A 27,106-nucleotide genomic window follows, 5' to 3' on the forward strand; every position below is an offset into this window, starting at 1 on the left:
AAAAATATCATACTCCATTAGCGTAATCAGCATTAGATCAATGTTATCTGCTTGCTAACTCATTTTGTCACGCGGGGGTGGGTATGTGAGGAGGGCGAAAGTCCCATGAACGAACGACTCCCCAGCTTAAATTGGTATGCTTTGTGATACAGTGGTGGTTTAAAGATGATGGGGTTGAAAGGGAGGGGTATGAGGGCTGGATGGGGTGGTGGTCTGAGGGGTGATTTAAAGAGATTTTTAAAGGAGGGGAGTGAACAGTAGAGGGGGGGGGTGTAACCCCTCTCCGTAAACCATCAACTACGTCCCTGTTAAAATCCAGAAACCTTATGCGAGTCAAAAAAAAATTGGCCGGGATTAGGTTGTCGTTTTTCAGAGTGATTGCATAACCTTTCTATATGAGAAAGGCAAAAAGGCAAAAATGTGCCAAAATCCAAAAAAGTGAACCGTCGTCAAATTTTGTTTCCAGTTTGCATCAAATCTCGACGTTTCATGCACCTTGAACACATTTAGCGTCAAAAATAAAAATTCTATTTTTAATTTTTCCTATAGTTTATATGAGAAATTTCTGTGTGGCCGCACTCTGAAACCCGTAATTCCGGAACCAGAATTCCGATCGATCCAAAATTCAATAGCAGCCGATGGGAAGGTTGCACCTTTCATTTGAGACTAAGTTTGGGCAAATCGGTCCAGCCATCTCTAAGAAAAATGAGTGACATTATTTGACACATACGCACATACATATACACAGATACACACACACATACACACACATACATACACACATACATATACACATACATACACACATACAGACTTTTTCCGATCTCGACGAACTGAGTCGAATAGGATATGACACTCGGCCCTCCGGGCCGGGATTAGGTTGACGTTTTTCAGAGTGATTGCATAACCTTTCTATATGAGAAAGGCAAAAACTTGACAGCTACTTCAGGCAGAGCCGTCAATAGGAAGCGCCTAAGTGGTTCAATCAAACACGAAAAATCATAGATATAGGGGCCGCGTGCCTGTTTGCATCATTTTTTGCGCTTATGCCAAACGAGTACCTCCATGGCTTAGCTTCTGGACGCTAGTGGTAAACGCTATGGATTTTCGGCAGCGGGGGCATCGAACGCAATTAAACCGTACACGAATTTTTCAGATACCAGCAAGGTGCAACATCCAACGATATTTACATCCAGCGAATCACCCATCAAAACCAACGCCAAAGTTCTTTTCAGATCCACCATAATGAAATATAATTTAAAAATTCAAACGTGATTCCTTTTAATATCAGTAGATATGAATTAACAGGCCGAAGTGTAGTACTCACGACAGTGCGGGCAAGTCACAGACATTACTCACTCATCTCTTTTATCAAGAGAAATGGGTGCTATATCCTTTGACTACTCGACAGATGATGTTTCAGTGAAGTTAGTTATGCATTTATCGAATATTAACTTTACTTTGTGTAATTTTACCCACAGTTCCCCTACATATCAAATGAACACAATGCTTTTGAATTTTTTTCAAGTACGATGTGATATATCTAACCGCCCGAGATGAAGAAGAGCGTATGAAAATCAGCGATGCCAAAATTAAAAATCCTATTTTCAAAGTCGATTTCATAAATTAATGTTTCTCTATAGTTTAATCAGGAAGCCGTGAACTGAAACTAAAGCCGTGACCTGAAACCTTGATTCGAGCCAAAAATTCTCAAAGCGTATATTCGTTGAATGCTTCAGTTTTGCTTTCAAAATTTGGAGAGAAAAATATGTCACCCGCATTAGTTTCGCACCCGACTGTTCAAGCAACGAATTGACCGACAAAAGCAGAACTAGCGTCGGAAGTTTTCCAGTGGAGGAAATAACATACCTTCCGCTGCAGCCGTTCTCCATAAAGCCGATTTAACCTTCTCGGCGGAGAATCTCCCACCAAAGAGCCTACACTAGCCGTGCTGTTTTGATCGCGACTAGCATAAACTAAATACTTACTAGACTTGGTTGACTATTTGCCGTCACGGCGTGCGACTGAGACTAGCAATTGCCAATAGGAGATAAACCCCAAATGCTGAGCTTAGACCACCGGTTTTGAGCTACGGCTTTAAAATGCAAGCCTGGTCAGCGGATCGAGCTGATACACTAGTCGTCGGTGCAACTTCGACGCGATCAGAACCATCGAAAGAGGCTTTCCGTGATAGGCTGGTGTTTGCTTGGGGCGGTTTGATTTTTATGTCGGTGGAAGTAGTTTAATTCAACTCTAGCACCAAAGTGTAATATGAACAATTGATCGTGGATAGTGCATGCGTTGTTATTGTGTGTATTTGTTCGAAAAAAGAAATCATCTAAAGGTACTGTGCAAGATTCTAATTGGTATGCAGAATAGTAGTAAAGTTCTTAGGAGAACATTTTTTTCACAACCATGTTCTATTAAGGATATTCTTCGGATTACAGAAATCAGTAAATTTATGTGCTTACGTGATATCTTTACAGTTTAATATTGACTTCAAACACAACGAAAGATATGATAACTATAAGCAAATAATATGCATTTCACACGAATTTGGACTACCACACCAGGGTCCAAACCCCTTATAAAGTGCAATAAAAATGCACGTTCACGTCGAATCGCTTACGTGGTGTACTGAATTATTTATTTTCCACAGAATCTGAAATCAATCGATAAATATTTGTTGCCGTTACCGGTTATTTTGAAGCAAATCGTGTAATATTTCCTTTTTTCCAAAGTTTTTAGGAAAATGTCGATCGGAAAATAGACAGAGAATGAAAGACCGGAAGTACCATTAGTCGGTATAAAGGCTATTGTGGCGATCAAGAATCTGTTGGGGATTTGTGATGACGTCACCACAGTTCCTCGATGGCAAAATGGATAATGCTCCCAAATAAATACTAGGAGACCGCAGGTTCGATTCCTGATAGTGAACATAACTTGTACTATGGAAGAAGCTAGACAACAATGAACTCACAGATATTATTCCTATTGGGAAAACATCTTAATAAAAATAAGTTGAAGAATCTGCAGAAGCACGTTGAGCGATAATACATACTAGCGATCTAAAATTCATCTCGAAAGTTCAGGCCCTGCTTTATACACCTTCCAAAAGTTATACCGCATTTCGACGATAATGACTTGAGGAACTTTGAACAATTGTATGTAGTCCAAATCAATAACTCCAACAAAAGCCGTACACCATTTATTATTAAAATTAAATTTATTATCGCACTTGCAAATGATAATTTGTTTGTAATTTTATAGAATTGAAGCAAGCCTCAATTTTTTGCCCTTGTGCTGATCAGTCTATATCCAGGATCCAGATGACTTTTTAATTTGTTTATTTGATCCTTGCACGTATCTTAACTGTTTTGTCGTTCGCTTCGCCCTGGTTCGGGCAAAAGCAAAAGGACACTGAGTGCCGTGATCGTTGCCCTTGAAAGTTGGAAATAGACTGGGGTTCAGATGGTTGACTCGCCTCTTTGGTGTCCTAATCCTATTGTAGGCGGAATATTTTTCAATATATATTTATCCTAAGCCAGGGTAACTATAAAAATTCATCTAAATTCTTCGCGGTGCAGATGCCGAAAGCAAATGAGTTCCCCGTAAAGCAGCCGAAAATAAACTGTCAAAGCCGGACCGTTCCGAGCAAATTCTCAAATATGGTCCGTGCTAAGTTTCGCGATCATCAAAACTCCATCAAATGGTTTTAATAACCCATAAATACACCAAAATATGGTTTTTATATGGGATCTATCGGACTATGGTGATGGTGTTTCCATCGGTTGACCCCATTCAAAACACTATCAAAACTCCATGTAGGTGGGGTAAAATTTGACCATGGCCATGGGGGTATTATAGGCTTTCCGTTTGCTTGGGATGTTACCCATGTGAGCTGCGCACGGCAACCTTAACGTAACTACACTCCTAAAAATCCAAACTTATATTTTATGTATCCATGACATCCATATGTACAAAAATGTGCTAAAAATATAAATTGTATTAATCACAATAATTTGACATGCAATTTGCCATGAAAAAATTTTTTTTTTGGGAATCTTATAATTTTGATGTACACCACATGAATTTCAATAGTTTTTACATGATATTTATTATAGAGTTTCTCGGGTTGGGGTTTTTGGACCCGAAACCCGGACCCGACCCGAACCCGACGGGTTTCGGGTCGGGTTCGGGTTCTGTAAATTAAAGCTTCTCGGGTTCGGGTCGGGTTCCGGGTGTTCAAATTTGAAATTCTCGGATTCGGGTCGGGTCCGGGTTTTTGAAATTTTGAACTTTCGGGCTCGGGTCGGGTTCGGGTTTTTCAAATTACAGATTATCGGGTTCGGGCCGGGTTCGGGTTTTGAACAAAATAACCCAACCATTTCATGACAGTCTTTTTTGTAGTAATGAATTATACTTCGTGATACGAATGGATGACACATATAACCGTACCAAATGTTAGCACCTCTGAATCGCTAGAATTCGTCGTGTTTTCTGGTGCTCAAATATTGTATTTTTCATTCTTGCTTAAAATTCCGTCCCTTCAGACTCGCAAACTACCTGAATTATATAATTTTTTAAACGAACATTCATGAGAGAGCATTCAACAATACGTGTTTCGCATCTAAAAAGACTTTTAAATTTCCTTTTGAACAATTTTTTTCAAAAACCGCTCAAAAAGCGTATTTATTCCGATGCTTTTTTGAAAACCAAACGCCAATACAAACGTTAAAAATACAGCAATATGCAGTAACGGAGATGAAACAGGAAGGCGTCGAAGGAACAGGTAGAACCGGTGCATTATACGTGTATATAAGTAAGTATGTTCCAGAGCCTAGGCTGCAGAAGATAACAAATCGAATGATGCGTTTTGCATACTATATACAAATCATATTCATGAATGTGTTTTGCCTCTTTAATCCGCAAAAGCAAAAATTACGATACCAACCCAAGCGCATTTTCTAGTTACTTTGGTATAGTGCTTTGTTATATCAAATAAATTATATTTGAAATAACAGATACTATTATTCGGCAGAGTTGGAACTTATACAATTTTACACAAGTTTCTCCCTTTCTATGTATCGATATTTTGCTTTGAAAAAAAGATAAAATAATTTTTTTTTAATTATGTACACATGACAAAACACTAACGCAAACGGGTTTGGATGGCACATTTGTACCCCAAACAAACTTTAAGCGAGCACTGGTTGGTCAAATGAAACAAATAGGTTGTACCTGCTTTAACGGAAGTTTAATAATCAAATTGGTTTATGATAAAGATTGCTTGCAATTTAAATAAACTATAACGGAAAATTAAGGATTTGGTGGTACTTTGGTGTCATTATGGAGGCTCAAATTTAAAAAAGGCACATTATTTTTTTAAAAGCGGATAATTTAGGCCAAATTTATTTTCTAGAGACTGTCTTTGTTCCAAACCTAGCTTCACTTCCGCCAGGTTCCGTTGTTCATGACACTCATATGGTGATGGTATAATAGCACCACTATCAAATCAGTGGTACATATATGAAACAAGCACTTTCTGTCCGATTGTTCCCGGGCTGAGCTGTTTGCATGATCCGGATTCTTTCATGAAAATACATGAATTTCCACGAACTTAAGGAATTGATCGCAGAAATTTCGTGTGTTCTGTTGAAGCAATTAACGGATTTTTAAAAGTTTAGAGTCGTTCCGAGAGCTCCATTGGAGAAGTCGAAGCATCTCTACTGGCGTGCTTACCGTATAATCTGAAGCATAAAATAACTTAGATACCCCATCATAGATCGTCCTAACGCTAATGATGGGACATCAAGTACACGTCAATAAATCTTGATTGATACCCTTCGATACAGGTTTGACCCTACCAACCAGTAACGTGGGTGACGTCATGTAAACTGTCGAATACGAATTGCCATAGCTTAATTTAATACATGTAATATATTATACGAAACTGCCTTGCAGGAATGGTTTCTGATAAAAAATTAGAAATTTTGGTTAAGGACGACGGACAAGGTTGTTGGAAACTGTGAACAAGCTCTCTGTTTCCCCATGAGTTAGCCGCCGATTTAACTTAATTTCCGGTTAAGATATCGACGATTTATAAGTTTCTCAGAACATTACAAATTCGACGTTCAATAATAGTAAATATAAATGCGGATTCTACTCGGCAGTGATTTGTTTTGCCATATGCAGATATAACTCAATGCGTATGGTGCTACTTCAGATTCGAGTGATTCTACTTGATGAGCCTAGGGTCCAGATCGGGTGCCCAGAATTAAAAATCTTCGAGATCTTGGGTTGATTCTCTGTAGCAAGTTGGATTCGGATCGGGCTTCTCAAATTTTAAACTTTCGGGTTCGGGTCGGGTTCGGGTTTTCAAATTTTAAAATTCTCAGGTCGGGTCGGGTTCGGCTTTTACAAAATTTTCATTCTCGGGTACGGGTCGGTTTCGGGTTTTTAAGTTTTAAAATGTTCGGGCTCGGGTCGGGTTCGGGTTTTTCAAATTTTATAATTTCGGGCTCGGGTCGGGTTCGGGTTTCTAAATTTTCATGCTCTCGGGTTATCTAATCTCTAATTTATTACCTCTCCACATATTGAATTTTTTTTTGAAATATACATGGGTCAGCTCTGATTTTTGTTCTAGGCGTGAATTTAAAAACTTTCGCCAAAAATGACTTAATTTGGACATGATTTAGAGGTGTCTCATAGTAAGATCTCTTACACTCTAATTTAATAGGGCCTACTTGCCCACAAATCATCAAAGGTTGTTCCTTAGATATATCTTAACATGTTTCAACAGGTGAACATAGCTCTAATCGAAATAGAAAATTTGTTAACTGGATTTTTATATAAAAAGGAAATCAAAACCAAGGAAAATTAGGATTATTTTTTCCTGGTTTTGATATTCTTTTCCGTATAAAAATCCAGTTAGCAGTTTGTCTATTGCGATTAGAGCTATGTTCACTTGTTAAAACATGTTAAAATATGTCTAAGGAACAACCTTTGATGATATGATGGCATGTAGGGCCTATTAAATCAAAATATAAGTGATCTTACTATGAAAACATAGCAAAAAGACGATTTTTGATTTGAGACACCTCTAAATCATGTCCAAATTAAGTCATTTTTGGTGAAAATTTTTAAAATCACACCTAGAACGAAAATCTGAACTAACCCATGTATATTTTAAAACTTCTTCAAAATGTGGAAAGGTCTAAAGCTACAAATTGCGAAAAATCATGTGTGAAATCAATAGATTCAATCTGACTACCAGACGATTACTAAAATCTTCGGAGATTGCGCAACACATGGTATAAAATCTAGTCTTATGATGTGAGATGTATAGGGGAGCCCGGGGCTAGTTGGCGGTTGGGGTAAGTTGGCGGAATCCCTTTTTCTCCGTTTATATTAGACATATATCGCTCCCTCTCGTTATGTACCTCAAGTTATGCGAAACCAGCCCGGGGACAACTTGACAGCTCCCATATATTGAACTCATAAGCAAATTTTGTGGTGATTTGGTGATGTCATGGCGGCTCGAATGGAGCAAAATTTGAAAAAGGCGCATCCCATTTATTATTTTCCATATCTAAAAAATAATCAATTTAAGCATTTCTTTCATCAAATTTATTTCGCTGTTCACATTAGAAACTGTCCTCATTCCCCCATACTTAAACAGAAACATAGATTCCATTTGGAATTTTAAAAATCCGAAAGAAAATAAAATCGGAAATACAAGAAGATGACTTTCAAAATCAAGCCACTACCACTTATATTGGAATTTCCGAAAATCTTCCGAAACTAATCAACATGAGGCATGAAATCCTCCGGTAGAGCCGAGGAAAATGCCAGAATAATTCTGAAGGGATCCATACCAAAACCATCGCAACATCTTCCGGACAGAATTATTGCAAAAGTCGAACAAAACTCTGGCCGAAGTCGAACAAAATTGTACATTCCTGGCAGCATTCTTGCTGAAACCGAGCACTAGTGGTTTGGTGCCAGAATTCTGATAAAAACACACAAATTTTATTCAAAACCAATTTTGCTAAATGTGTAGAAAATCCTACATATATTGTTTATTCTCCCAATCAAAATGCTAGAATTCTTGACGTTCTTAATGAACTTGAAACAAGATGTCGCAGGTTCACGAATTGTTAAGCTTGGTGATTTACTTTCATTGGCCAAAAAGTTTTTCATTTATATTTCATTTATAACACCAATGATTTACCGATTACAAACTTCACACAACAAGAAAACCAAAACATTTTTAGGAAGGAAGAGAGCCGGTTGCTAAAAACAACACCTTCCAGCTAAATCTATAATAAGATTTATGTAACTTTGCTGACGGTTTCCAATCAGGGATAAATTTATTCTCTAATAATATTTTTCTTTATCCACATTTTGGAATACGCTTTTTCTAAATGTTGTTCTAGCCGCATTGACGGTGTTCATAACACACGTAACGAAACACGCTTTTCTCTTGAAACTTTTTCGTGTCGTTGTTCGTGGTAGTCGTATAGAAAAGGCATACTAGCGCCACCATCAAATCGGTGGTACATATATGAAACAAGCACTATCTGTCAAGTTGTCCCCGGGCTGTGTGAAACCTATTATCCAATGTGTTTTGGTTGTAAAACATTTTGTTTTGTGGAAGTTGTGGGCGATATTGTGTTTTCGAGCATATCAAGAAAATTTTCTAAATTTAAACACTTTGTGTTATTAAGGACGATTTTCAATCAATTTCCCGAATGATTATATTTTTCGATAGTGCATGAAATGTGCTTTCATTATCCATCTAGATTATGCCGTTGGGGTAAGTTGGCGGTACTGCTCGCTGGATAAGTTGGCGGTACTATTTACGGTGCAAAAATAGTCATCAAAAATTTTTCTTTCTGGAATTCACTCCAAATTAAGAAAATCTTTTTCTTGTGTATCTCATCATTGCAGGAAACATTTACTTCGACCAATCGCCTGAAGAATTTCGAAAATTTGCTTTTGAATTTGGAGTACGCGTCGAAGTCAATAGTCCGGAGTATTGAGAATGAAATATAATAGCAAATGTCGGTTAATATACAGTTTTCTTGAAACGACACTCAGCACGTTCCACAAGGACCCATAAAGTATTTGATTCTTCATATGATTGCCTATTTTTCGGCGTATCTATACATACCACCAACTTACCCCGGGGCCGGGGTAAGTTGGCAGGTTTTCCGCGTCACATATTTTTGTCTCAAAAAATGGAGACAATGCATCAAACATTTTAATAAAATTCAGAGATGTTGCCAACAGTCTGCCCTTCCATTCCACCTGTTCTATTTTGCGAAATCTTCCTACATCAAAGCGGTAAAAAATGAAAACTGAAAACACCGCCAACTAGCCCCGGTCTCCCCTACTCGACGGCCCAGCGCCACAATGCTCCGAATAACCATTTTCTCTACACATTGTTTTTATGAATTTTCGAATAGTAACGTCACCATCCGCAATTAAATTATTTTAAAGTGTTTTTTCGATTATAAAAGTTTTAAGGTCATTTTTTGAGTTAGACTATCACATTTTAAAAATGTCTAACCCTACATGTTCAGAGTGCAAATTAAACTCATGTGAACTGCGTACAAGGTAATTGATTAACCAATTACGCTATGCCCATCCCTTTTTGGATGTCATTCAGTGCGTATCAATAAATTGAACAGAAGCAACTAGTACAGCTAAATGCAGCTTAATTCAGGATGTAATTCAGAAAAAATAACACGCTGAAAAGACTATTTTTGATGGATTTGAGCAACATTTTTCAGCAAATTAAAAATACTTGAACTGAATCAGTCAAAATAAACATTTCTTCAGCATATTGTTCAGTCAACACATGCATTTTGAATAGTCGTGCTACAACTAGTAACGGATACGTTTATTCAGCCAACACTTCTACTTGTAGCATAGTTCAGCAATACTGTTTATTCAGCAACGGTTGCTTTTATTAGGCATTTATTCAGTAAATAGTCTTATAGTCGCTTCGAAGTTGTTCCTTGGGATCTATCTAAACATAACAATCCTCAATATCGTCTATGAGTACCCTGTTCTGTTTAACAGACGGTGAATACCAAAACAGACGATTTACGGCGCCGGACCAGATGTTAACCCTGTGATATATCTGGGACTAATTTCGAAAACACGACTGGCGGACTACCAATCCGTTTGTGGACTTCAAGACAGCGTACGATTCAGTGAAACAAAACAAACAGGTCAGAAACGATGGGTAAAAATTTAGCGGCAGAATAACCTGAGAGATATCTGATTGAAGCCAAGCGATGCGCTTCCAAATTTGTTGTTCCTTATAGCGATCGAAGGTGCGATACGAATATTTGTGGCACAGAGGAGCGGAACTAATGTCGCGATATCTCACAAATACTGGCATAAAAAATATGCATTTTGAAAACTTTTTTCTTGCTATAGAACAAACAAGAACGGTTTCTGGGCGAACAACGTGAGTGCAACTCTTTAACTCTTCACGAGTAGATTTTTTTCTATCCGCGATCTAACGTAGGTATTGCAAAAAAGAGATTATAACTACTAGAGGTCGCATGTCGCTGTTAACACTGAAAATTTATCATCTCGCTCTTACATATGTTAGGTTCATTAGTTTGACACATATCGCCCCGGGTACACACATGTCAAGGTAATGGGATACAATATGCTAGAGCGCCATATTTCAGTCCGTGAATACATGGAGACAGTAGCGCTTTGCTCCCTCTAGTAGTTATAATCTTATTGTTATTGCAAGTGTGCTTTTTGCTCAGACTGAAGTCATATCTGCCTAACGTTGGTCTATCTTTAAAAAATAATGCTGTATATTTTCAAAATGTTCAATCAAATTTGCGTCCGTGCCAAAATTTAGACTCATTTGATCCCGACGTTAGATCGTTGGGCTAGATTGAAGAATTCTGGAGATATTGTCATTTTGAATTTGCGAGTTTTAATGTGGATTGAATTGTACAGAAATCATCTATATTATATTTTCTATTCTATTATATTCTAACCCTTACACAGCCAGTATTGAAAAGCATCCTGGAAAACACTGCAGTTATTCTATAGTGTTTTTCTTGTCAATATTAATATTTGAAGCATATTTTCAAATCTCGCAAATATTAAAACGGACAGGCGTGCTGTGCAGAGTTGGGTTTAAATATGATTCAAAATTAATGGCAATTATATTATTCAATTAATGAATAATTTGATTAACGAATCATTTCAAATTTTAAAGGAGAAAGAAACGAGGAAACCCGTACCAACCGTTTCCGTTAGAAGGGGATATGATAAATCATTGAGAGTGACTTTACTGAAAAAGTTAATGCTACTCCTTTTGTCCTTTGGGATGGGACAGAGGTATTTACGCCTTGCCCTGGCTAATATGCTTAGGATAAAGCGCCTTTACTCGCTCATTACACTTTGATCTTAAAATTCTCGACAATTACTGTTAGTTAGAAAAAAATAAAAACAAGCAATATACTAAAGTTTCAAGAGTTTGTTGATTCTAAATCGATATCAGGAAATCAAAAACTCCTCAGCCATCAAAAACATTTATATCCCAGAGACTTGGAATGGTCTTACCAATGAATCCTGAACTATCGAATAAAGCTTCTTAAAAACTATTAATATTGATTCTACTCATTTAACTACGATAGAAAAATACTGTATTTTACTACTATTTTCTACTTATTCCACATATTTCAGATGCTCCTACGAATATTGCTCCTACTGTTCTCTATCCACTGCGTCATACCCGACAGCCCTTTCCAAAACGTCTTCGATACCCTCAGCTTCCTATTTATGTACGGCAATCGAACGTCCCGAGTACCGGATACCACTGTCTACCGCAAAGAGTATGACTTCATTGTAATAGGTGCCGGTTCTGGTGGCTCCGTGATGGCCAACCGGCTTAGCGAGAATGAAAATTGGAACGTTCTGCTGTTGGAAGTAGGCAACGAGGAAAACATGGTGGTGAGCGTTCCGTTGACAGCGGGTTTGACCACGGCTACCAGTTAGTGAACTGAATGTTGTTTTTAATTAGATTTAATATTATTAATCTTCATTTTGCAGGATTTAGTTGGGGCTACAGAGCAAACCCTATGAAGAACGCCTGCTTGGGATTAGAGAATGGAGTCTGTTACTGGCCAAAAGGTCGGGGACTAGGCGGCACGAGTTTGATCAACTTCTTGCTTTACGGAAGGGGACACAAACGGGACTATGATGAATGGGAACAGAATGGAAACTACGGTTGGAGTTATAAGGATGTTGTAAAATATTTTCGAAAAGCAGAAAAGATAAAAGGGGAAAAGCTAAACCCGGATGGTTACTTACACATCGAACAAAGCTCCTATGAAACACCCATGCTGCGACGGTACATTAAGGCTGGGGAAGAATTGGGATACCGGGAAATCGATCCCAATGACAAAATCCAACTGGGATTTTACAAAGCTTTAGCAACTATGGTGAATGGTGAACGTTGCAGTGCAGCCAGAGCATACCTTCGACCGGTAATGCATCGACAGAATTTGCACATTTCGATGAAATCATGGGCCACAAAAATTTTAATCGATCCAGAACTGAAAACTGCGTACGGTGTTGAGTTCATGAAGGGTAAGCAGCGATATCAACTAAAAGCAACAAAAGAAGTAATTTTATCAGCGGGAGCAATTGCTTCGCCACAGCTCCTCATGCTGTCGGGCATCGGCCCACGCGAACACCTGGACTCATTGGATATTCCAGTTATCCAAGACTTGAAAGTAGGATACAATTTGCAAGATCACACCACTTTATCAGGATTAGTTTTCATAGTCAACAAACCAGTTACAATTCGTGAACAGGATATGCGACGACCTGAAAATTTCTTCAATTATATGTTTAATCGCAAAGGACCTTTCACCATTCCCGGTGGGGCAGAGGGAATCGCTTTTGTAAAGACAAATAATTCGGACCTCCCAACGGATTATCCGGATATAGAACTTGTGATGGGGACGGGTGCTGTTAACAACGATGAAACAGGTTCACTACGACATACTTTCGGTATGACTAAAGAGTTCTACAGTAAGACATATGGAACGGCTAGAGGGAAGCATGCATTTGGAATTGCTCCGGTGCTGATGCGGCCGCGAAGTCGTGGGCGGCTATCCTTGAAAACTACAAATCCGTTCCACTGGCCACACATGGAAGGGAACTTTTTCGACCACCCTAAGGACATGTCCACTATGATCGAAGGAATAAAGCTTGCGGTTCGGATAGGTGAGTCCAAAAGTTTCGCTCCGTTTGGGTCAAAGCTTCTGAAAACCCCGTTTTATGGTTGTGAAAATGAGCGGTTTCGCAGTGATGAGTATTGGAAGTGCTGTGTCCAGCGCATCGGCGCCAGCATCCAGCATCAGGTAATACATATTGGGGAAATCCTTTAGCTAGATTTTAATTTTGCAAATTAAAAATATTCTTTCTAGTCTGGAACCTGCAAAATGGGCCCGTTGAATGATCCAGATGCTGTCGTAAATCCTGAACTTCAGGTTCATGGGATTAAGAATCTTAGAATCGTGGATGCATCTATTATGCCCTTTTTACCAGCTGCGCACACCAATGGAGTAGTGTACATGATTGGGGAGAAGGCTGCTGACATGGTGAAAAAATATTGGGCGAATGACATCGATAGTTAAAATAACACTAAAATAAATTTAATATTAATTGTAAGAAATTAGTAACACGGTCAATCATTATCAGAATAGTCAATTCTAGTCAATTGAAATAAACCAACCGGGCCGTGTAGTTATATAAAAAAATATATTTAGCACTGACATATGCGAAATGTAAAAAGTATAATTAATTCTAATAATTTTCTGACTTAAAATAGAGTCAGCCAATTTACTGATTCTTTTTTTCACTACAAGTATACAATAATTTTTATCACAATAAATTGTTATGTTATCGTAATTAAGTAGAACAATTTCACTCAAAATTTGAAAAGTAGCGGAAATGTCACAAAAAGTAGATCCGCTATACTGAGCAATAGTTGCTCAATACTTTGTGTGTATGCCATTCGACACAGTACCAGCTTACGATGGTGATTTGAAAAATCCCTGGTCTAAATATGAAAAAAACATTCCCTCAGTCAAATTTTAATTTTAAGATTCTATCGCAGTAGTCCTAAGCGTTGGATGTGAAAATTTTCATCAACATTATGCAAACCAGTGTAGATTTCCAAAAATTCCTAATATCCCTAGTAACAATTGAGGTTTTCTGGTAGTTTTATAGCCACTGATAAAACTTAGATTGCACTTGTAGCGTGCTATAAAACAATTGTTACTTGGGATTACCTCGGGTATGAAAGGGTCGCGCACGGAAGTGAAAGTAGTGTAATTGGGGCCAATGAAGAGTGTTTGACGCAGGTGCCTAAAGACTCGGACGTATTCCAATGATTATCGCAAGAAATTAACTGGCGCTTGCCCATAAAACGCTTCGATCTTGCTCTTATCAAGAGGACTTGGCAGGTTTCAGCGCAGCAGTAAATTCAAGATCGACGGATTCGCCTAAAAGTGCACCGGAATAAATGCCAAATGGATCTTACGCTGCTCACAGTTTAAATGGATGTCTATCGCAGCTAGTGAAACCCGGTGAGGTCGATGCTTGTCCTCATAAAACGTCTCCGAATTATTCCAATTTCTACTTAGCTATCACCGAAGACTAAATAGTACCTATATAAACTGATATTCAACATGATAACTTCTTTTTTGAGACTTTTTTCTCGAGTGTTGTAAGCAGAAATGTTGTCCTGATCGATTGAATTTACGCAAAAATCGTTGTCTCATTTCAGAATATTTAATTGGCCTTCGGAAAATGTAAAACGTGACAAAGTATTGCCAACTAATATCATCATCTAATCTAAATCGCGATTCAAAAATCTTCACGATATTCTTTTTTTTTTTGTTTGTTTTTTAACAAATTCTTATACGTGCTCACAGTTTTGGTAACACTGCTATCGGATACAAGATTTAGGATACTTCATTTAAAAAAACTGCGCTGGGTCAACAACTTGTTTACTGTCGCAGATTTATTCGATTAACCCTCCGGAAGTCGCGCTTATGGCCCACTGAACGAGCAGCCGCTGGTGGTCTAAGACGATTTCGCTAGATTTTCTGAGCAGCGTGCACTCAGTGCACTAGCGCGACTGCCGGAAGGTTAAGACACGATTCCCACGGTATAAGGTAATAAGGTAAAAAGTTAAATCTTGAAGCAAATAATTTAAATTGCATATCAATTCCATGCGTGGCAAGAAATCGAAAATTTAATAATACCGGTATAAATTTGATGCTCCTATTATAGACGGCTTGCCGACGGAAAAATGACCCCGGAATGTACCGCTAGGTATCTGTCATTCTGAAATGGGTCATTGGAAATTCGGCAGAGCTAACACCTCCTACATCCCGAAATCAAGTCTATTGCATGGGGAAGCCAGACCATTTGCAGAGGACTTTTTTCATAATACCACTGCCAGCCAGTGGGATTTGGGAAAGTTAACACACACAGCCAAATTTAATATCATTTTCCAAATGCTTTCAATACATTTAAGGTTGCACAGAGAATGCGTAAAATTCGCAAACGAAAAAAGCAGTTTTTTTTCCACACCGTATGTCAGATCTTCATAAAAATCAATCAGCGTATGTAGAATGTTGTTACTGTACTGCTGATTGATTGTTATGAAGATCTGACATACGGTGTGGAAAAAAACTGCTTTTTTCGTTTGCGAATTTTACGCATTCTCTGTGCAACCTTAATCCAGTTCTTTTGCGTCTTTTTTATTACACGCAAAAAATGTTCTCTCCGCTGAGATGAAATTTAAATTTGGGAAGGAAATCACACTGGAAATCATACCGAACTATGAATGAACGATCAATGTAGCACGGATACGAAGGAGGGCATTGTTATGATGTTACAGTATTTTATTCTTCAAACCGGGACGTGTCCCTCTAATTGAATAGTCTAAAAGATCCAGTTAGAGTTCCTAGTACCGACCTTTTTTGACGAGTACCCCTTTTACGGTACTGAAGCCCTCAGTACCGGTAAAATACCGGTACTGGAATCTTTGCAAAAAAAATAAAGCGAAAGAAAATGCTAAAAACATACTTTGGTTTGTTGGTAAGCTATTCTTCATCTATCTTCTGATCTCGCCCAGAGCAGAAGGAAAAAAGTCTGTTATAGCTACCAATAAAGCAAGCAATCAATTGCTACTGCTTTGTTGCTTATGCACTGTACAAACAGTACAGTATCGTTCCTCACGCTGCACTGTGAAAACAAAACAAAAAAAACAAACTACATAAGTATAACGTACCTCTGCTACGAAAATTGCCATATTGACTGACTTTAAACAAACTCGAATTAGACCAAATTTTGGTGGAACAGTTAAAAAAGATGAGAACGGCGTCAGAAGTTTAGCCGAGGCTGAAAGCATTATTGCGAACAACTTCATGCGACACAACATCGAATAGAACAACATTTGAGCCAAGATGATGTAATGAAGGAACGTCGACTTGCGCTGCCTACTAACTTGGATTTAATTAGCAAGGGACTGGAAGGTGAAGTATATTTTTCAATATTTAGAGCCATAGTACTCAAGGGAGAGCAAGGTGTTGAAGGGAGAAAGTTTAGAAAAGCGTGGAAGGATCATATATGCAAGCTTAGAGCTCATCGGCGACTTAACTTTTTGTCTGCTACCGTAGGAGTCAGGATCTTTTGGCATTAGAAATGCGAATCACCTGAGTCTACGGCATGTCCGGACAAGCGTAAAGTAACTTGTTACTTCATGCTGTCGGAACCGGACTGAGTACAGGTATGACTTAGTCCACCAACTTATTATGTCGGCATATATCGAACATTTTCGCTTATTGGGAATTATATATTATATTCGTCATCAAAAAATTGCATCGTACCAAAAATATTGGTACTTATATTTATTCTGTACCAGTATTTCAGAATCAACAATGATTCGGGATTCCCGGGATTTTTGGTACCGGTACTACTGGTAGTAGTACTGGTGCCACAACACTAGTCCAGTCCCAAGCAACCAAGAGTTCGTATAAGCATAAGCTTCTCGTTTTAAGTATTTGTGCCATATATTTTATGTTTTAATAGCGGCTTAAGCGGCTTTCAAGTTCCATTAAAGCTTAAGCAGCTTGATAGTACGCTAAGAACTTTATGTGAACTTTAAAGTTTGCTTTTTAAGTATTATCCGAACTTCTGGTTGCTTGGGGTAGCTTCGTGTAGTACTTTCCATTGATGATCTTTCTCTCTTCCAGGAAATCGACAATAGCTATTCCTTTTCTATCCTAGAAAACAAGAACCATTAAATTCTCCGTTGATTAAACTATTTGACCATCTTTGGAACCGGTTCTCCTTTCTAAATCCACTGCATTGACTGTCATTTAGTGTTGGGCCCACGTTACTTCATCAATTACAAATCATCACAAAAAATGATAAAGACTCATACGGTGCCATTCACGACATGCCACTGATTTTTTGACTCGGGTGCGTCGCTGCACAGCTATGAGTAAACCACATCTGTGGTACGGCTGTCGTCTACATACATTTGTCTTAAAGCCGAAAATTTTGGTTCTTTGGTTCGCTTGCCTGGCAGAGGTTGACAAATCTGTATTATTGTGCAACATGAGGCCACACTATGTCGCCATTCACCTCTGATACAGAACTCCTATCCCTGACCTCTGCGCGATGCAAACCAGAATACGAACCACCTTGTGCCGTTTTTGCTAGAACCCGGGGCTGGGTCGGGTTCTGGCCAATACCGCTGTCAGTTCATACATTTTGACAGCTGTTGGAGTCTGGCTTAGTCCCACTAAGGGTGGAAGCGGCATTAGAGAAGATCTGTGTGTCGTATGCTGACAGGGGAACAAACGGCGCGCGTGTGAAACCGTGTGTGTCCGTCATACAAATTAAAGCTTTCGGTACAGTTAATGCTTATTTTAGGCCGCTCAAAACTATTTCATATTCATTTCACTAATAAAATCGAGTTTTCGCTCGATTTTCTCGAGACTAATTTGCTTTATTTCCTCTTGCTAGATTTCTTTCTGTCAAAAATATTTGAGTATGCCTTAATACATTTTCTCGCTATTTAACGTGAAGTTCAAGTTCAAGCTTAACGAAAACAAAAAAAATCTGGAAATGACCATTGAAGTATAAATAACAAGCAACAATCCCGATGGCCGGCTGTCCGGAGCTCAAGTTGCTCTTTTAAAATTTTCGGAAATTGATCGCAAACGACTTTCGTGCATATAGCTCAGATTATATTAGGTTTGTACCAGTACCAGGAGAATAAGATAGTACAAATATTTTCGAGACGCTCACCACATTTGTGCAAAATGAGCGAACGGGGCTATTCAGACCCCCTATTCCGTCAACCTCCATTACGCGGCTTACGGCTGCGCACATCATTGCACACGCCACAGCAAATAAAATACATAGGTCGCCAATCGACAGCTGTGACATACCAGATTATGTTTTTGTAAAGGAATTTATTTTTTTTTTTTGCTTCTTAAGGAGTCTTTCTTATAAATATTTTATAGGTAAACATAATTCCATTGCAAAAAAATTAAAGAAAAATCACGGTCTGAATTGCCCCGTAGGGAGGTCAGAATTACCCCAACATTGTAAAAGGATGGAAAAACGGAGAGGTTTGAAAATCGTCGCCTAGCGCTGCCTTTGAGTGGTGAAAATGAACCTTTTATGGCATCAAAATGTAGCTGAGGTTTCAAACCAACAATTTGGACCTTTGACCGGTATTTTTTCTCACATTTATCAACCTAAAAGGGCGATTTGCTTAACTAGGTCCGAATAGCCCCGGGTTCCCCTATAACTTTTGCGATGCGGGAAACATATCCTTCAGTAATATTGAATTGATTTTAAACACGGGATCCAGTTCGGAAGTACTTATTATATTTTAATAGGGGTGAGAATATATTTGAATCAAATAGGATAAACATTACATAATAATGCTATGCTATGAACAATCAAGGAAAAGAAAAATATAAACCAATATAAATTTTCAAAATGCTTTCTTGTAAACATGTTATGTATCTACGTCTTTGTTTTTGTTTTTCTTCTTTTTCTTCTTCTTGGGTTCGTCACTAACATCAGGCTCTGCTTCGACACTCAATCCGTTACCGTTAGCTGTATGGTCAAGCGTTTCATCCGCACCACTGTTGACATTTTCCTCCTCGTGCTTACGCTTTTTGTTTTTCTTTTTCTTCTTTCCGCTCATCTGAGACTGAGCTGCAGTGACTGCAGCGGCTGCTTCCATAGCTTCTTTCATGACTTCCAGATTTTTGCGAGGTGTTTCGCCTGATTCGTAAAACTTCAGACGGTCTTCAACCTGTTGCTTCAGTGCCTCCCCAAAAACGTTGCTAGGACTCTCAGTAAAGCAATCTATACGGGACGCAATGGAACATTTGTTAGCTAGGAAGCGAGAAATGCGACCTTTGTTTTTAGCATTGGCGCGCCCAATAAACGTTGAATTGAACAACAAACCATACTTCGGTGTATTACTTTTGGTTTTCAGTGCTCTAAACAGGGCTTTTTCCGCTCCCAGTATTTGCACTGTCGACGCAGGGTACTTAGCAAGATTTGTGAGGCTGCCAGCTTTCGAAATAAGCCTGGCTCCAACCTGATCCCCAATCAGAGATTGCAGATTCGGCGCAACGTTTGTCATTTTTGAATGTAAATATTCTGATAACTGCTGACGGTATTCGGACAGCTTTACAACTCTCTTGGCAAACATTTCTATGTTCAGTAAATCAATTACCGAAATATCCATTCCCATGGACATTTTGGAAGCATCAATTATAGCCTGAGCTTTTTCAGAATCCATAACGATCTCCTCAAGCCCTTCAAGACTCTCCTGGTTCAATGATTTACGATCCTTAATGAAATGTGCAACTTTAGCAAACAAATAATTTTCTGGCACAATTTTGACCAGCTCTGGGAAGTGATAGGAGTACCACTCACGGATCCGCATCGAAAACGTGTTAATATCTTTATCCAACTGATCCAGCAATGCAATCGACTGTATGATCATATTATCCGATCGATGTACATTAAACTTAACTTTACAACGTGAATAGCTATGGCCTAGACCAAGCTGCGCCACAGCAGCGCTTTTGTCTGAAAACCCTTTGACGAGTTTTGGGAAATGATGACGGATTCCGCGCAAAACTTCCGGAACGGCGCCAATATGAGAGCATTGAATACTTAATGCTTCAGCCAGTGCGGCTCCTAACTTAGGATCTGCAACACCAAGCGTAAACTTGTTTGATTTGGATGCTTTTGGTAGGACACTGTCTAAAAAGGCAGACAAATCTTCTGGCACGATGCCTTCCGAAATAGCATTTACATTTTCCAATGCTGCAACTGCTGTTTTGAACGGCGAAAAACCCAGTAACTTTACTATAGAATTGAATCGGGATAAATCAGTTACACTCTGCTCAACCTGCGGCAACAACATCGATATTTCTTCAAACTCTTTGACGCTGAAAACCGCGTATCCGGCAGCATGTTCGTACAACACGTACAACGCCTGAAAAGATAGGTTAGGAACCTTGAAATTGAAAATATTTTGCATATGAAATATTCGCCTTACCATTTCACCAATTCCACGTTTTGCCAATCAATATCGAAGAATGTAATTAGTCACCACTAACACAAATCACAAAAAACAAATTATAGTTATTTATTAGTTTGTTTTACTGCGAAGTTGATCGCATAGTCAAAAAAATTGAATTGGTACAGAAACACAGAGCACGTTCTGCATTATATGTCAAAGTCAATTATAACCATGCATCAAAGAGAATAGTGAAAGAGACGCAGAGTGAAAATCAGTCAAAACGGCAACACTCCCTTTACGATGATTTCTCGACAAACATATGATTACGGCCTAAAAGCCAACTGTCAAAATCCACTTTGAATGGAAATTCCGGACAAACCGTTACACGCCAAGCACAGATGTTGGTAGTTTTCTCTTTCATAAACTGTTGTGAACTGTGTTCGACTAGTAACGGTTTGTCTGGAATTTCCATTCAAAATGGATTTTGACAGTTGGCTTTTAGGCCGTAATCATATGTTTGTCGAGATTTCAACACTAGAATTTGGCAACCGTTTCCAAAGGCAGCACTTTAAATGACTCCTATTATATTTTGAAAACAAACCTTTTGTCGATCGTTGAATTTGTATATCAAACGATGTGCATTTCGAAACAAAGAGATGAAATAATTCTAAAACTTGTTTTTACTCATACATAGACTCTAGAATGCACCTTACAATCACGATTGCACTAAATTCTGACGAAAATTCAAATTTTTTTTTTGATAGATTTACAATACTTATCTCCTCCAACTCAGGCATGAGTAATGTTTATTTACATTGCACGATTGGTCTGCTCAATAAGGTATTTTTGGCTTCACACTATTCGTCTCTTTTCCTATTCTCTTTGCCATGCATGTGTAATTCCCCACTACAGCAACAGAACCTTGATTAAGCCAAGACTGCCACCGATTCCAGTGCAGCATCTAGTGGCGAGCGCATTAACTAGTTCAAATCAGATTTCTACACTGAGAAAAAAGCAGATTTAGCATCCCTGTCAAAAAAAATGCGTACGAACATGGTCAGATGATTTAAAAAGTTTGACGTTTGACTCAACTCGCCTGTGCTAATTGCCCATTGGCGATTCTACGTTGAAACCGCTCACAGATAGCGCTGGAAGCAAAGTGTTACTGATTTGATTCTGTTCTGTCATAGTGCATATATTTTCTGTAAACATTGGTAAAAAAATAACTTTTAAACACCAAATCACCGATCAATTTGTTGATAATTGTTTAGGAAAATGATGGAAAACCATCATTTTATAAGATGATGAGTAAACATCTTGCGAAAAGGTTGTAAAACATAGTGGTGTTTAATATTATTCGCAGAGCTATATGTGTGCTGTTCCAAAATGTAATTTGTTGAGCATCGTAGCCGCCGCAACATCATTTCCAGTTCCTCCTGAGTTAAGCGAAACCCTCATGAGATGGTGTAAATTTATGCAACTCTCCGGATCACGCGAGGAAAGAATATATCTGGTTAATAGGAAAGTGTCAGCTTTGTATCATACACAGCTGATCCTTCTCTCTGATAGTCTTCACTGAATCTCCTACGTAGTCCAAAATATGAAGGAGTTTGACATTGGTACTGATTGGGTCTCGGCTTCAAGTTGGAACTTTATTTATGGAACGATTTTTGATAACCACAATAATACCCTGAATACATTTCGAAGAAGCCAAATAGTTGCAAATGGCTGTAATTTCAGAATAATTGCAAATAAAACTAAATTTCTTACTAGTTTCATTCATATTTTGGCAGTGGTAAGCTTTTTCCGAGAAGATAATGAAGATTTTGTTGTAAGCTACGACTCACTTGCGGGTGAAAAAAAGCAAACTGTATCACTTTACCAGTTCATGAGCTGAATCATAGGTGTCGCATGACTAATTTTGGTTTTGCCGCAAATCGCCAATAGGAATAAATGCAATTAGCGAATGCGATTTAAAAGCAATTTCAACACTTAGACAAATTTTCTGGCGGCTGAAATGGACTTGGTTGTTTTTCGCGTTTTTCAAACATGGCGGTTCATGTTTGGTTTAAGCTTAAAATATATTTTTAACAATTGGTATGTATTCACTTGTACTTTGTTTGTCTAGTGCACTTCATTTAGCCAACGAATGCGGGAAATTGTGGAATCGTGTGTATGTATAGTAGAACAAGATCTCTGACCTAAATTCTTAATGAACGGCAGATTGTGATCAGTTTTGAAGTACAATACCAATTTCACCATTGATTCTTCCTATAGTTTGGTTATGATTACCTAGTATACTGATAATTTGATGTGAGTAGATAATAAATCTGAAAATTGATTTTTTTTTAATTTTCATATTAGGCAATTAAGGGCGATTAAATGGCGCGTTCCCTGGGCGATTTAAGGGTGGGTAGAGCGGCAAAAAAATGACGGCGGCAAATCGCCCAAATGTTGCAGTTGAAATAGCCCTCTTATTGCCAGCAACTTGCTGGTAAATTGAAGGGAAATTAGCGCATCCGAGTTGGCAAAAAGCCCCCCGTTAGCCAGCAAGGTGCCCTTTTTAACTAGGAAGCACTCAACCCGAGGGAAATCACTTGGAATCCTCGAACGAGGGCAGGCAGATGAGTCCTTCTCCACAAATAGCGTGAGAATAATTTTCCCGATAAAATTTATTTTTTAAATTAATTTTTTTTTTCCTTCTCATCGGTGAAGGTGATAATATTTTATTTTCTTGGAAATCAATAAAAGTGTCGAAATATTCATGTATTTGTTATGGAGCGTGTTTGTGTGCTGTTGGTTGGGGATTATCTGCCTGCCTGATGGCGCTTCGGAACAAATTGTGTTTTCCTCCTATTTCGTTGAAAGTCGCAGCAACGCGCGATGGATATTCGCTATGAGTGATACATTCAATGCCAGAACGAGGGTAATTACCAGGCCTCGTGCTCGATTGGAAGGACACTGAACAAACAAACGATAGAGATTGCGAATCTTTATGTCACAAAGATTCAGCAGAATATATACTGAAACTTGCTGTTCAGTTGTGAAAATGGCATCAAAGCAAGTGGAACAATAGAGCAAAATTTTACTCGTGCATCGTGAATCTCCGAACTACTCGCACGTCAAATTGGCGAAATTCTTGTATATGGCCAAATAAACTATCACCAACGTAATAGGATCAGTGTTTGGAAAACCTCTGTCAACAGCCCGGAAGACTGGATAGATGGTGATGAAGTTGTACATGGAGATTCTAACAAATTTTGATTGCGTAGTACAGGATGACGAAACGACCTACGTCAAATCAGTCTTTAACCCTCCGGAAGTCGCGTATGGCCCACTGAACGAGCATCCGCTGGTACTCGAAGACGATTTTGCTAGATTTTCAGAGCAGCGTGCACTCAGTTCACTAGCGCGACTACCGGAAGGTTAAACAGGTTCCTGGGAAAGAATCAAGGAAAGAATACTATACGCCGACTGTAAGAAAAGAGCTGCCAGAGATTCCAAACATTAGGCTGTCAGAGTTTGCAAAGAAATATCCCGTGTCCATCTGTTCATGTGACTTTACATTTACATCGTAACCGGCGCCATGAACGGAAAAAATGGTCATGGTGTGGTATGCCGTGAACATCGCCCGGCAGTGCCAATAAAAAGTGCGAAATACAGTTGTCAGGGAGGTACAATTCAACGCAAACAGGCGTTCTGCGAGAAATCTATTCTATTCTATTCTAACCCTTACACAGCCAGTATTGAAAAGCATCCTGGAAAACACTGCAGTTATTCTGTAGTTTTTTTGTCATTATTAATATTTGAAGCATATTTTCATATGTCGCAAATATTAAAACGGCCAGGCCTACTGTGCAGAGTTGGAATTGAAGATGTTTCAAAATTAGACGACAATTAAATTATTCATTTAATGAATAAGTTAATTAACGAATTGTTTTGAATCCTAAAGGAGGAAGAAACGAGGACAACCGTACCAACCGTTTCAGTTTAAAGGGGATATAATAAATCGTTGGGAGTGACTTGGCTAATGGTCATGGTTAATGTCACTCCTTTGGCCCTTTGGGATGGGACAGAGGTATTTACAACTTGCCCAGGCTCATTAAGCCTAGGTTAAAGCGCCTTTACCCGCTCTTAATTCGCGGCCGGGAAATCCGGATGTTTTTCCGAACTATTCTGGATGCTTCTGAAAACTGGAAAATTTGACCAGGACTATCGCATTTCCTCTTATTATAAGGAAGTGAATCCCATCAAAGATAGTACGCATAATTCGTACAATAATGCGCACGACCTCCGACATGAGGGATTAGCACTAAACAAGCTAAAAAACGACCGCCGCTGGTCGGACCCTCCAGCCCTCAAATGCAACAATAATACTATCGACCGAACCAACTAATTTCAGAAATAATCTTTTAGAAAATGGCAAATAAATCTGACTCATGTGTAATAGGATCATCCAGAATGCTGTCATCTGTATCTCTCGTGATGGCGGCATTGACTCCCAAACACAGAATACTCACGATTTTCTGGGTTCCAGTTGTAGTTGATGTTGCATTCAATCTAGCCCAGGAGATCTCTTATCGAGCCAGCCATCGCTTCAAACATTTTTTGAATGTTGAACACTCCGAATTGAACGTATTTGTCGGGTTCAATGACACCTGCACTGCCGCTAGAAGCATAATTGTCCCATGTGTATAGGGATTCCCATAGCACATGGGACAGTTATGCTTCTAGCGGCAGTGCAGCCAGGAGGTCACCGGAATGAACCAGTTCTGAGTTTTCCAGTTTTGAGGGGATTTCCTGAGGTTGGGCCGCTTGCGGATGGATGCCTGTGGTCGTATCTCCTCGAAATCAGTCCGCTTGGGGCACGAACTTCTAAATGCAAAATTGTTCTCTTCATCAGCTGAGTTGTTGAAGAGCAGCGAAAGGAAAACTTTATTTCCTCGAAAACGTGTCAGGAGCGAAAAAAACACCTTCGTCGTCAGAGGTTGCTGCGATCGATCTCCACAGGCGTTCTGCGAGAAATCTCGAAAAAATTCCAAAAATACGGACTCGCCAGCTGTTGGTGGATTTAAAAGCGACGTATGATCCAGTAAAACACGGCATTCAATCGGAATGATCGAGAAATCGAAACTCAGGTTGTTTTCTGTTTTGTCTTTAATGAAATTTATTTTCTGCATAAGTTCTTGGGTGACACATGTTATGTCTCGTCGTAGGATTTCTTATATTTTGGAAGTGATTATCACTACAATGTTGATATTATAAAATAGAATAATAGCGTTGTTCATGACCAAACAATATTCAGTTTCGCTTATCTCCAGTATAATATATGATATAAATGCAGTTGACAAAAGTGTTGAGGATGATTGCTTGTCAAGTTTACTGGCTATGGCTAATCAGCTAAACATGTTCAAGTTCTTCAAGTGTTTCACGCATTTCGCTGAAGTGAAGAACCTTCCTTATTCAGTAATATAAATATGATTGTTCTCGGAACATCACTTAGAATCTCTAACGACTTCGCAATAAATAAAATTCTTGGAAACTTTCCTCGTTACATAGGAAAATGTTCGAATCTTAAAAGTAATATTCACCTTATATATTTGGAAACAAACCAACTGACAAACCCTGTCATGACCATGCTACATTTGAGAAACGAACTTTGCTTATTTTTTTCCTTTTAAACAATGGAATAATCACTACAAACTGCTACGTTTAAGTACTAACATGCAATGGAAAATGTTGAAACAATCACAAAAGCAGATAAATTTCAGAAGAAGCTAACTTCTTATTTAAAATAGCAAGTAAGACCTTGGTACTACAAATCTTTTGAGAAATTGTCACACTTTATTTGAACAGATTTCTCAGCCGATTCTACAAAGAACAATTTCAAGACTAGTGCTGCAATCATACTGACACAGAAGCTTATCTCCGTATGTCCCAGTTTTAAAACGGACATGACAGGGTTAAACAGTTTTGATGCGCTTCGGATTGTCTGTCCTGGTGTAGTAATATCTGACGTCGATATGTCTACACCAAACTATGGTGAAAATGAAAACTCCTAGGTACTAAAACAATATTTTAAAACCCAGACATCAGCATTCATTTTTGCGCAACTAGCGTGGATGCACTGGTCCGGCAAGACGTTTTCGGTTGAAAACGATTTCGAAGGGTCTCATTCTCCGGGTTTGCCATTACCGACTCGATGAAAGCTTTGGTCTCCGCCTGTAGCTGGGAAAGTCGAATCTGCAGCTCCTGGTTACGCCTTATCAGTTTTACCGTTTTCAACGCAATGTCAAATAGGCCCTTCGTATTGTTCGGATGATGCGGAACGTTCTGGTGGTTGTGATGCAGCTGATGGTGTGGCTGGTACAACCTCGACGAGGATATTACCGTGTACATCGATGATACGCTGTTTTCCTCGCGAAAACCGTCATCGTCAAAATCCGATATACTAAGGGACGAGCATCT

At 38.8% G+C, this 27,106-nt stretch overlaps 3 protein-coding genes across 7 annotated transcripts in view; 1 reads left to right on the forward strand and 2 right to left on the reverse strand.

Moving 5' to 3' along the window:
• Positions 1 to 2,156: 2,156 nt before the first annotated feature.
• On the forward strand, positions 2,157 to 13,965 carry LOC131684481 (glucose dehydrogenase [FAD, quinone]-like). The gene is made up of 4 exons (XM_058967407.1): positions 2,157 to 2,344; positions 11,731 to 12,037; positions 12,097 to 13,415; positions 13,482 to 13,965. The coding sequence occupies exons 1-4, from the start codon at positions 2,297 to 2,299 to the stop codon at positions 13,689 to 13,691; spliced, it is 1,884 nt and encodes a 627-aa protein (XP_058823390.1). The 5' UTR covers positions 2,157 to 2,296; the 3' UTR covers positions 13,692 to 13,965.
• A 5,009-nt stretch (positions 13,966 to 18,974) lies between these two features.
• LOC131684482 (nucleolar protein 56) lies at positions 18,975 to 20,862 on the reverse strand. Its single transcript, XM_058967408.1, has 2 exons — positions 20,675 to 20,862; positions 18,975 to 20,611 (listed from the first exon to the last, which is right to left on the reverse strand). Exons 1-2 carry the CDS (start codon positions 20,675 to 20,677, stop codon positions 19,109 to 19,111), a joined length of 1,506 nt encoding a protein of 501 aa, XP_058823391.1. The 5' UTR covers positions 20,678 to 20,862; the 3' UTR covers positions 18,975 to 19,108.
• Positions 20,863 to 25,777: 4,915 nt separating this feature from the next.
• The window catches only part of LOC131684483 (uncharacterized), a 76,105-nt gene continuing 74,776 nt past the window's right edge, over positions 25,778 to 27,106 (reverse strand). For all 5 annotated transcript variants that reach the window (XM_058967412.1, XM_058967410.1, XM_058967414.1 and 2 more), the window contains one exon: positions 25,778 to 27,104. In XM_058967412.1, coding sequence (XP_058823395.1) covers positions 26,738 to 27,104 — 367 coding nt within the window. In that variant the 3' untranslated portion in view covers positions 25,778 to 26,737. The remainder of the gene's footprint in view (positions 27,105 to 27,106) is intronic.

Source organism: Topomyia yanbarensis, chromosome 2 (assembly GCF_030247195.1).
Source record: "Topomyia yanbarensis strain Yona2022 chromosome 2, ASM3024719v1, whole genome shotgun sequence".
NCBI lineage: Eukaryota > Metazoa > Arthropoda > Insecta > Diptera > Culicidae > Topomyia > Topomyia yanbarensis.